This window comes from Branchiostoma belcheri, unplaced genomic scaffold (assembly GCF_001625305.1).
Source record: "Branchiostoma belcheri isolate BF01 breed outbred unplaced genomic scaffold, Haploidv18h27 scaffold169, whole genome shotgun sequence".
NCBI lineage: Eukaryota > Metazoa > Chordata > Leptocardii > Amphioxiformes > Branchiostomatidae > Branchiostoma > Branchiostoma belcheri.
In genome coordinates this window covers 82,351-94,709 of record NW_017803146.1, presented here as the reverse complement: position 1 = coordinate 94,709, position 12,359 = coordinate 82,351, and the positions used below count along the sequence as shown (strand labels likewise).

The 12,359-nt window shown below is 43.5% G+C and overlaps 1 protein-coding gene across 1 annotated transcript in view; it reads left to right on the top strand.

Moving 5' to 3' along the window:
* Window positions 1-8,935: 8,935 nt before the first annotated feature.
* LOC109466537 (cytochrome P450 2U1-like) overlaps window positions 8,936-12,359 on the top strand; it is a 4,452-nt gene continuing 1,028 nt past the window's right edge. The window contains exons 1-5 of the mRNA XM_019764268.1: window positions 8,936-9,320; window positions 9,963-10,105; window positions 10,418-10,628; window positions 11,068-11,351; window positions 11,697-11,885. Coding sequence (XP_019619827.1) covers window positions 8,936-9,320; window positions 9,963-10,105; window positions 10,418-10,628; window positions 11,068-11,351; window positions 11,697-11,885 — 1,212 coding nt within the window. The remainder of the gene's footprint in view (window positions 9,321-9,962; window positions 10,106-10,417; window positions 10,629-11,067; window positions 11,352-11,696; window positions 11,886-12,359) is intronic.

Sequence of the window (12,359 nt, the reverse complement as noted above, 5' to 3'; positions counted from 1 at the left end):
CGGTACGAATAAGATAACAACAAGTCAAAGCTGAAGGGGGGATGACAGAAATCTTGTTGTCTTCGAAGGTTCAAAGTTTTTAGTAACGGCCGATTTTCAAAAGCACCAGACCGAATCTCTTTTATCTGGTTGTGGCAGAGTTCCAAGCTTTGGAGTTTGGGTAAATTTGCAATCGCACCAGGCAGAATCTCTGTTATCCGGTTTTGGGCCAGGTCCAGCCATTTGAGTCGGGGTAGATTTGCAATCGCACCAACTTGAATCGCTGTTATTTGGTTTCGGCTCAGGTACAGAGTTTCCAGTTGGGGCAGATTTTTAAATGTACCAGACCTGATGATAGTTATCTTGTTGGAGGACAGGTACAAATATTCGCAACGGGGTAGATTTGCGAATGTACCTACTCGAATCATTGTTATGTGATTTGATCTCACATTTAAGTGTACTAGCAAGGGCAACTTTCGAAAGGCACCAGGCTGAATATCTGTTATCTGGTTCTCTGGCAGGAGTAACCAATAGAGTCGGGGTAGATTTTCAACTGTACCGGACCGAATCTCTGTTATCTGGTTGATGGCCAGGTCCAGCCGTTTGAGTCGGGGTAGATTTGCAATCGCACCAACTTGAATCGCTGTTATTTGGTTTCGGTTCAGGTACAGCCTTTCCAGTTGGGGCAGATTTTTAAATGTACCAGACCTGATGATAGTTATCTTGTTGGAGGACAGGTACAAACATTTGCAACGGGGTAGGTTTGCAAATATACCTGTCTGAATCACTGTTATGTGGTTGGCCTTCAAATTTAAGTCTTCCAACAAGGGCAGCTTTTGAAAGGCACCAGGCTGTATTTCTGTTATGTTGTTTTGGGACAGGTCCAACTGTTTGAGCTGGGGTAGATATGTAAATGTACCTGCCGTAATCTTTGTTATCTGGTTTCTTGACAGACTCAACGTTATCAAATTTATATACCTCTTCAACAGTGACCGGTTTGCGGTAGTAATAAGATTACCTCCTAAATCCAAGCCAGAAATGGACGTTGGGAGGTACTGTGGGATGTTGGTGAAACCTCGGTCGGGGCACTCGCAGTCTGATGATTGTGCACAGCTGCAGTCATCAGCTTCTGGCATGTTGGGCTCTTCCAGGATGACGAGAACGAAAATCAGCAAGTGTCGCAGCCTTCCCATGGTGTCCTGACGGTGATACAAACGTAAGACGCACCCATATCAAATCTCCAACTATACATTGTTTGACAGAAAAACCAAGCCTTTACAAAAAAATACCAGTAGAACAAAAACCTCCGAGGTAATTATGAATTCCACCTTCATTCTAAATTTAAGTTGTTATTTTTTTCCAGAATATAATGACGAAATCGAATCAATTTTACCAAAGGACAGAAGACAAAAACAAGAAAAAATGTCTTCAATCCACACATTGGAATTAACAGCTTAAATTACCGTGGCCTTGGTGATACGGTTGTGCCGATGGTCTGAGGGAGACTATTTGAATATTGATTATTGTTGTTTAAATTAACTTAGGTTGTTTAAATAATCCTTTTGCTAACGTTTCCCTAAAATGTATAAACAAGCTCTGACTGTTTTTCTTAATTTCATCATAAAGATTTAACAAACTATCCACACGACTGATTGTACCTCGAATCAGCTGGCAGGCACATACCTTTCAAGTCAGTCAGAAAGGTGTCTGTTGGTCATTTCTGGGTAGGAACTCGTGTAGAATGGCACAGGTTGCTGTTCAATAGTCTTGTATGAAGTGCTAGCTTCCTTCGGTGGGTGATCCGCAGTGCCTTGTGACAAACAACTCAAGATTAGTCTTATACACATGCTGGAGTTGATTGTCTCGTGAATTTTCTTCTTGAATGAATTCGAAGAGATATAAAGGCAGGCCTAGCCTTTTTGCATAAACAGAAGTGCATTGCTTTCTTGGACGGAGAAAGAAAAGTGTGGTGCTTTTTTATGTAGAGTCCCCTCCTATGCTTTTTGGATAAAAGAAAAGAAGAGGCGTGCTGTGCGTATGTTTTGGGATTAAGACAAGAGCGTTGCTTTCTTGGATAAAAAGTTTTGCAATATCTTTGTGAATATAGAGAGTTGGGGCTTTTTTGGATCGAGAAAACTGAGGTTTTGTTGTTGTTGACCATAATTCTATACGTTACAGAAACTGTTTTTTGCAAGACGACAATTTGAGAAACGTGAACCTGACTTTCCTGTCAGGTTGTTGTAGATTATGACAACCCCAACCTTTACACTTTAAAAAGAGACACTATTTTTTACCTCCATTACAGAAAGCGGCAGCATATATAATCATATGATACAATTATTTTGGTTGTGACACAGTTGCTGTACGTTCGTTTTGTAGGAGGCCTTGTAGAGTAATATCGGGCCTAGAACAGTTTTAACAGATTCCGGCGGACGCCATGATCCCACGGGCCATCTAAATTTTGGCGACGTCTCAGGGAGAAGCCTAATGGTACAGTATTGTGTGTGATCTGCAAGAATTCTAGGAATTCTCCAGGAATTTCGTCCACAGGAATGGAGTGTCCACAGGCATTTCTCTGACCTACATCTATGCTCACATTCCTGGAAACCCTGGGAAGACCTGTCTGCCCCAGATGGCTCTACTTTCGGACCCCGGGGCTCGTTCACTATATACTCAAGGGAGGAGTACACTGTATCTGTCTAGATTTAACAGCTTCCTCAAAATCATGAAATGATGGCAGTGCCATGCAAACAATAACCCTAACAGCAACCACTGTCGCCATGGCAATGTATGTATGTTTTCATTGCCAGTCTTGTTCTGCTTCTAACAGAATTGGTCTTGGAGCATGACGTCACCAAGCAAAGGACGAAGCACTCGATCTTACAATCTTGAGATCTAATCTAATCTCCAAGCAGATGTTGGAAAGAAGACTCTTTTCTTACGGCCGTGCGTCTCTACCAGTCTTTTCTACTGTCACAAAATATCACAATCTTCCACTTTACATCTGCTTAGAAACTTAATATTTTTTCTAGTAAAACCGAAAACAAAACAAATTTTATACACAAGAGATTTAGCATAAACTGATTGACCACTGGCAGAATCAGACATTTTAAGCCAAACATAATGGCTCCAGTTAGCACTCTGAGTAGAAACTCCTGTAAAATACCTGAAGTACAGGTTGCTGTTGTTCTTGACAATCTTGAAGTGCGTGTGCCAGCCTCCTCCGGTGGATGTACTAGTATCACGGTCACGGTGCCGTGTGACAAACAACCCAAGATTAGTCTTGTACACGTGGTGCAGTTGATTGTCTGAACGCGATGTCTTTTGGGGCTAGAGATGAGAAATACGTTTTTTTCAAGTTTAACCAAGGAGCTTTTATCCACGATGAAAGCTAGCTCCTTTGCTTGGTTTAAACGTTAGAACTTTATTCCACTTGAAAATGATGTTAGAAAAAAGAAAAGAAAAAGAAACAACTGTCTCTAAGAAGCTACGAGGATTCAATTAATGTCTCCTTCCTTTTTTATTTCACCGTGAATTTGTGACTGACCGGGTAGCTAGCAGTTGTACGTGCGTAACGATTTGCCTCCTCGCATCTGCTTGAAGATTAGGCTGGCCCAAGTCTCGTGATATTTCGTTTCACGTGACTTCCTTCGGCCGCCATTTTCAAAACGAGGTATCTTCTTGACGAATTTCCACAGAGCGGCCACGATGAACAGCCAGGCTGCTATTGGTCAGGACACTGGACTGCTACTCATATGCTGCAGCAATACCTCAGTTTCGGTAGTATATGCACAGTGCACGGGGCCGGTCGTTGATCAGTATGACTTGGGGCGTGATGAAGCCTGGATCGAGTCGTTTATTTTGCACGACCTCATCACGACTCTTACAACGACTGAAACACGACTGCCATTCTGAATATACCAAGTCGCATTGACCATATTACGACCATGTAACGATCTTTCTACGACCCCGATCGTTAAATAGTCGTGCACAGTCGTATTTTGGTCAACGTTGAGAGGAGAGGTCAAGAGGTCATGATAGCTACATCATTCCTGATAACCCAAATATCGACAACATATGTCGGTTATATGTGTTTTTCATGGTCCTTTTTTGGCCTCTTAAGCCCTATTCCTGCGGCCGCCGAGATATCTCGGTTTCCCCAATGTGTTCCCTGTATGCGGAAGCCGAGATAACTCGGTTTTCTGGTATCCATACATGGACGCGTCACATTCCCGCGTACCGCGCGCGCGAACCCGGAAGCAACTTGCGTAATCACCGTGACGTCATCCCATGAGCCTTTGCGCACTAATTTATTCAAAAACGGCGCCGTCTGCATGTTTCTTTTCTCGTAGTATGTTGTTACCTTCGTTGGCGTTCGTGTGTCTGTGTGTGTGTGTGTGTGTGTGTGTGTGTGTGTGTGTGTGTGTGTGTGTGTGTGTGTGTGTGAGCACGATAACTCAAGAAGGCTAAGATGGATTGTCTTGATACTTTGTAGGTGGGTAGGTCTTCATGAGACGTGGAACTGATAAGATTTTGGGCCCCCTAGCGGCTTGCTCTGGAACTGCAGGGACATTAGTTGAAAAATGTTTAAAGGTGGATAACTCAATAAACGACTGATGGATCGTCGTGATTTTTAGCATGTAGGTAGCTGAAGCGATGCTTGACATAATGACATTACAATTATGCAAATATTAATGTAATTTGCATAATTAATGAGGAAATTCTATAAATCAGCTGCATTCCATGATAGGACGATTCAAGCTTGTGACATGTAATTCAGAACGGCAGAAATACAGGCAGATATTGATTATGCAAATTAGACTTAATTTGCATAATTAACAAGAAAATGTTATAATCACATAGTGGTAATGTCTGGAATTTCATACTTGGGATATTTGAAACTTATGTGAAGGTGAACATAATTAAACATAACTTATTCAAATAAGGAACTCATTTGCATAATTTATGAGAACATGCTATAATGGCATGCATTGATAAGATAAGACTTCTTGTGTAGAATATGATCAACAGATATAATTGATGCAATATAGGATCCTATTTGCACAATCAGGGGGATTCATCTATAATTTCTTAGTCATAAAGGCTAACATCATTTGGCGAAGGTATGAGATCGTGGAACTCTAGTTTGCAAATGAATTGAGTGCAGTTTTAACCCTATCTAGACCGGGGGGGGGGCTAAAAGTGCCCGCGCCAACTTTGATGTCACATAGCGTCTGAATGGCTAGGGCTAGAATGACCAAACTTGGTGACTTTTCCTAAAATATTGTTGGCAACAATTTTCTATCATTGGAATAAGATAATAATTTTTTTGTGTTGCCATGGCAACGGGTTTCTGACAGGCATTTTTTGCTAAATTTAGTAATTTTTGTTTCAAGAATAGAATTTTATGGGTTTTATGTCAAGTTACTCATGGTTTCTAATATTAATAACATCCCATATGAATTTATGTAAATTTTATCATTAAATATGCATAATTTATGCTAATTTCATGACGTCATTGGCCAAAATCCAAGATGGCGGACCATATCATTAGAACAGGTATATACAAGTTATTTTCCTTAAAATTTCATCAATACTTCCATTTCTTTTTCCAAAAAAGGTTTAAATGAAGGTCTTTGGTATGTTTACAGTGTATTTTAGGCTTTATCACGAAAAAAAACTATTTTTGAAAATTCAACATTGATGATCCAAGATGGCAGATATCTTAAATATGTATGACGTCATTTTATGACGTCACCGGTGTTGCTATGAGCAACATAAGACTTAGTACTCTAATATTCTGTCATAAACACTTTTGGTAAAGTTATGTTGAATACCATTTAGTTTTCAGGGAATAGCCTATCTAGACGGTTTTGGCCAATAAAATCCCATTAATGACGTCATAATGACGTCATATTACGTCGTAATGACATCAAAATTGTAGATATGATAAATTTTAACTAGTACACCATCCTCTGAAAATTTGGTAGCCATACAACATACCGTTAGCGAGTTCTGAGGGGGGGCCGAAAGAGCCCCCCCCCCGGTCAAATCTTGCTCAAAAAAGCCCGGTCTAGATAGGGTTAAAGGCTAGTGTGATCCTTTAGGACATGTCCTGCATGTATTACACCAGTCCCTTTTAAAATTGACATTGATATAACGAAAGACAGGAAATAAAGAGTGGTAAGCCTTTAGGCTCAGGATACACCTCTCGCCCAGGTGCGTCGGCCAGGCGCATAAAGTCGGGCCGCCGGCGCCACCTGCAGCTGTGGCGGGCCCGACCAACAATCTCACCTGTTGCTAGTGATTACGTCACCAGGGCCGGACATCTCCGGACGGGACGGTCCCCCAATTTCGGAGAGTTGGAAGCGCCGTGGCGCAAATTTTCGCGCTTGGCCAATGCATGTAGGCGAGAGGTTCTGTCGGGCGGACAACCGCCGGGCCATGAGGTAATTTGCGCCAGTAAGGGAACAAAAAAACCCAAAAGGGACTCTCTCTATTGTATTACGCCAGTCCCTTTTGAAATCAAAATTAATATAACGAAAGACAGGAAATAAAGAGTGATAAGCCTATAGGCTCAGGATACACCTTAGGAAACATGTTTCTTATTAAGAGGCCATTTTAACCTTCTCCCTGCTGCCTAACCCCACGACCAATGCAGATTTTATGCAGGCAGGCTACTTTAGCAGGCTGAATGTTAATACCTGGATAGTCAAGTTCAGGTGATATTTTGGGCACCGACTAAAAACACAGAGGGTAGGTAGATTTGAATTGATAAAGAGTCACTATGAACATGGTTGGTTGAGATTCTTCAATGCCATATAAACTTATAATTATAGAATCCAATGATATTTTAAGGAAATGTAACGTTAAATGCAATGTGTTGACCAGAATGTATGTTGTGATTTTAGTTAGATGATAACTTTTGAACCACATGACATTGTATATTTTCATTTACAAATCTCACTGCGCAACAGTTTATAATGGTAATCACTCACTCACTCAGCTCCGCATGCCCCTCCTGGGGGTGTAGCGCCTCTGCATACGGCCCTCCAGGTCTTCCGGTCTCTGGCTGCCACCCAGGCGGTGGTGATGTCCAGTCCGGCAGCCTGTAGGTCGGCAGACAGCAGGTCCGTCCATGTACGCCTCGGTCTCCCTCTAGGGCGGGACCAGGTCGAAGGAGGCGGTTCTCTTACGAGGGAGCCTAGCTCAAATGGTGGTTCCGCCCTGGCAATGTGGCCGAAGAGACGGAGACGTGCTGAACGGATCTTGCTGGACAGGGGGGGGGGGGGGTGCTGGTTGGTCTGCTCTCTCAGGGCGTCGGTGGAGACGTGGTCGAACCACCTAATCCCCAGGATTCTCCGCTGGCATTTGGAGTCAAAGGCGTCCAAGCGGCGCTCCTGGGCAGCGGTAATGGTAATGGTAATGGTTCATTAAAAGCTGAGTCATATAAATATTCATCTATTTTATTTCTTTTACTTCCCAACCTGCTATACATGGATTCTAACCTCCCCCGGAATTGATTTAGTAGAACCCTAACTGACATTTACAGAATCTGAATCACTGACTGGCATTTCACGTCACACCAAGAGGTTACTCCATGTCAAATTTTGCAGGTTTGCGAACGACTGCGCCTTTATTACCTTCGCAATAACGTAATTACGAAGTTCTTAGAAACAGGTTCGCGCGTTCGATGCAATTCGATCTCGGTACTTACTCTGTTTACCTGTCTTTTTCGGTTGTTGTTATATCGGTGGGAGGGCCGGGACCGAGGGTGATGCGGAATACACCGTGTTGTATTTTATTTATGTCATACCCACCCAAGAAAACGCGCCTTTCAATGCAAGATGTGTAAAAAGTTGGTGCCCCTAAATCCTCAAATGCAACAACATCAGTTCCAACGTCCGAATTCTGTATTTGAATTTTTGAAAGCGGAGCACACAGTTAGGGCTCTATAGAATATCTATGGAACATTTGGAAGCCCGGTCCGTACCGTGAAATACGGATCGGTCCGGAACCCGTTATCGAACGTTATTGCGGCCCGGGATTGATATAAATGACTGATTGGGACAGAGAGGATTTGACCCCGGCAACATCATTGCGTATAAGAACCTCGCGATTACGTCATTGCGAAGGCATGGCGGCGGCCAATTTGTAAACGCAAGTCGCTAGCCGCAACTACAAACAGCCGGCAGCGCTCTTAACTACGATGGACTAACGAACTAAGTGTAGAAATCACTTTTCAGATATACCATGCTTAGCGTAATGACAGATTTTATCGAATCTCTCGTATCCCTTTAAATACAGACACAGACAATCCTTTATTCCCAGAACTGTCAAAATCATGCAGCAGAAACAGTTGTAAATTGAGATTCAGACTCGTCTTCTGCAGATTATTTGTGTGTGAACTTGTCTTAAAAATTGTAAATTCATGTCGCCACATTATATGTGCCATATTTTAATTAATAATGCAATTTATCGTTGATTTTTAAACTGTTGTATGTTGAATTTTAGACTATTTCAAAATCACAACAAAATTCAGGAGTTTCTCCTGCCATGTTGTTTTTATCAAATAAAGTTCAAAGTTTAAAGTTCAAATAGCTGCTGCGGGCCCTTAGGGCAAACATTCTTTCTTTTCAAGAAGGCACAGCGATAGCATAAGCATGGGTCGTGGGCAAAATGACAATGTACTGCCATACTAGAGCCACTCTATTTTTTCTACTGTACGTATGTATGGAACAATTTGCAAGACTATGGCTCCACAGAGAAATCTACGTGCATTACAGACCTTACAAAGGGCACAGGAGAGATAATCAGTAAACAAGTTTGACCCTGTGTCCATTTTATCAAGGACGACTACAATAGAACATCCTTGGTGTAATCATATCGGTAGTCGGACGACATCTTCGGGTCAATGCCCCGAGCAAAAGGCTACAACTGCGCATTCTGTACAAACATGGCCGTGATAGTCAGGTGGATAACTGAGAATGTCCAAGAGATTTTGCAGATCTCCGGGCTGACTCTGCAGTCTTTCCTCGTCTTCTGCACGGCTGTTATCCTGGTGTGTTTTCTCTTGAAGCGCGGCAGAAACCCGCCTCCCTACCCGGCAGGACGTGTGCCTGTTCTCGGGCACCTCCTCGCCTTGGGCCGAGCGCCTCACCTCAAGCTGACGGCGTGGAGGCGGCAGTACGGGGACGTCTTTACCGTCAGGATGGGGATGGAAGATGTAGTGGTTCTGAACGGCTACACTGCCGTCAAGGACGCGCTCGTGGACAGGTCCGAGCTGTTTGCCTCCAGGCCACCTAATTACCTGGCTGATACAATAGTTGATTTTGGAAAAGGTAAACTTCTATTCACCCTAACGTTATGCTTTCCTTTTGTTTGTTTAATGTCATACTTTCTACGGTCGTAGATACTTGTGACAGAAAAGGTCATTGTCTAGTGTCCTATCAGCATGCGTGTAGTGAAGTTAACATAAGATGTGAGATGTTAAAGACATGTTATTACCTCCAGGAAAAATGGAGATGTTGTTTTTGGCGCGTCTGTGTGAGTGTGTGTGTGTGTGTGTGTGTGTGTGTGTATGTATGTATGTGTGTGTGTTTCCGGACATTTGCTAGCATAACTTCAGAACGCCTTTATGGATTGTGATGATATTTGGTATGCTGGTAGGTCTTAGGAAGCCAAAGGTCAAGGTCAAATATGGGCCTCCTGGTGGCTGTTCTTGGTACCGCAGCAGTCCTTCTGGAAAAACAGATGTGCGGGGTGGCAGGGAAAACAGATGTGCGGGGTGGAGGCAGTGCCTGCCCGAGTTGATTAATGCGTTTCTCCCTCGGGGAAAATCCTAGATGACCATATCCAGGCCAAAGGTGCTACTGTGTGTTTTGTTCTGTACTGTAGTGTAGTGTACTGTGTAAAACATTTAGAAAAACTCATATATTTCATGGAGGTATATGAGGTCTCCGAATTCTTGTTTGTTCCTGCAGACATAGGCGCTGCACGCTGGGGACCTGAGTTCAGACAGAGAAAGAGGTTTGCCACCGCCGTCCTGAAGAACCTGGGCATGAAGGGTGGAACTGGCAGCATCGAGGAGAAAATCCGAGAGGAGGCGAGCTGTCTCCTCAACAGGGTAAGACGAAACCAAGAAGGAAACATCTAAAATCCTGAAAACTTCCGCTCGAACAAATATTTGTGTGATTGTATTGTGGGCATTCTCATGGGCAATATGTCGATAAGATTCATCACGAATCATATATTTCTATGAACATTGTTTCTTGATATATTGTGTAGTTCGTGGTGCTATTTGTACCCTAATGTTTTGATAAGTCCTACGACAAAAAGGCATATGTAGGATCATAATGCTAAATTAAATGGATAAATCTATGACACCGCTTCCATCTGGACAAATTCATCCTTTTGCAGATAAACAAATTCTGTTCAGATTGCAGAATACAACGAGAACCCATCTGACATCGCTCATGACGTCACCGTTGCGGTTGCAAACGTCATCTGCTCTATGCTAATGGGGAAGCGCTATGACTACAGGGACGAGACGTTCAGGGAACTGGCAGATGCACTAGTCACGGTCATGGATGAACTTGTAGTTGGACAGATAATCAACGTTTTCCCCTTGCTACGGTTTGTTCCTGTCGGTAGGTAGAATACATGGAAAATTTATTCACTCCAATGACTAACGTACATTATAGTAAGTCTTACAGGCAAATTACATATTTCTATTGCTATACTTATTATATTATACTTTTAGCAATAGAAATATGTAATCTGCATGTAAGACTAGCTACGTACAAATGCATGTTAGCAAAGGTTAATATTACGAATCACGTAGAGTGACACAGGGCAAGAATTAAGAATGGCATAGATTAAGTAGTACCTCACATTTATGTGTAAAGCTAAAACGTTTGACTCAACAGAAAGTAAATTTTCTCACTAGAGCTTTCGACCAGTTCCTCTGGTCTTCCTCGTAGACTGACCCAGTGACTTTAAGCATGTAACTTGACCAACACTTAGTGTTGAAGATGAACTTTCATGACCTTACGTTTGATTGTAACTGTTCCCCGGGGTACTTTACAGTGAATAGAGCCAGCATCAACGCGTTGAAAGAGTCCTCCAAGATCGCAAAGGTGATAAGACAAGAAATAGCCCATCATCGCGAGAACCTGGATCGCGAGAACCCGCGAGACTTCCTCGACTACTGCCTGCTGGAGGTTGAGAAGCAGGAGAAGGTGGAGGGTCTGACGGAGGAGATCGTGATGTACATGGCGGAGGACCTCTTCTTTGGGGGATTTAACACAACCACCAACACCTTGCTGTGGAGTCTGCTCTACATAACTTTGAACCCCGACATCCAGAATAAGGTACTACTGGTCAGCATCAAGCGTCACCGTGTGTAGCTATGTCAGACTCATTAGACACTGGCAAAGATCACTTAAAATCTTAGCTTCAGTTAGTGTTAGCTGCAGGTCCCCAGTCCTTGCATCCTTCCCAGTCCTACTATGAATACAATGTCTCATAGGGGTTACCTCAACATAATGTGCCTTTACCAGGTGCAGCAGGAGCTTGATGCCGTTGTTGGTGAGGGTCTGCCCACCCTGTCCCACCGTTCCCAGTTGCCTTTAATACAGGAACGCCTGTATGCCTGAGGATCCCTCTGCCTCTTAGCGACGCTCTCCATCAAGTAACCTATGCTTTTGCCCAAACAGGTGCAGCAGGAGCTTGATGCCGTTGTTGGTGAGGGTCTGCCCGCCTTGTCCCACCGTTCCCAGCTGCCCTACGTGAACGCCTGTCTGCTGGAGGTCATGAGGATCCGGCCCGTCGTATCTCTCACGGCTCCCCACGCCACATCAGACACGGTCAAAGTGGGGGAATATGACATCCCTAAGGGCACCCAGGTAATGCTACCTTTCATAAAGATACGCTTTCTTTTACATTGCAAACATGGACCCTTTATCTAAATGTGGCCATAAGACTGGTGTTTATCCAGTTACAGTCTTAACATGACATTCTTAACATGTCATATTTGCAGTGTGTGTGTGTGTGTGTGTGTGTGTGTATGTGTGTGCGCGCGCTTGTGCGCGTGTTTGTGTGTGTGTCAGTGTGTGTGTGTGTGTGTGTGTTTGTGTGTGTGTTTGTGTGTGTGCTTGTGCGCGTGTTTGTGTGTGTGTGTTTGTGTGTGTGTCAGTGTGTGTGTGTCAGTGTGTGTGTGTCAGTGTGTGTGTGTCAGTGTGTGTGTGTGTGTGTGTGTGTGGTGTATGTGTGTGTGGTGTGTGTGTGTGTGTGTGTGTGTGTGTGTGTGTGTGCGCGCGCTTGTGCGCGTGTTTGTGTGTGTGTCAGTGTGTGTGCGTGTTTGTGTGCGTGTTTGTGTG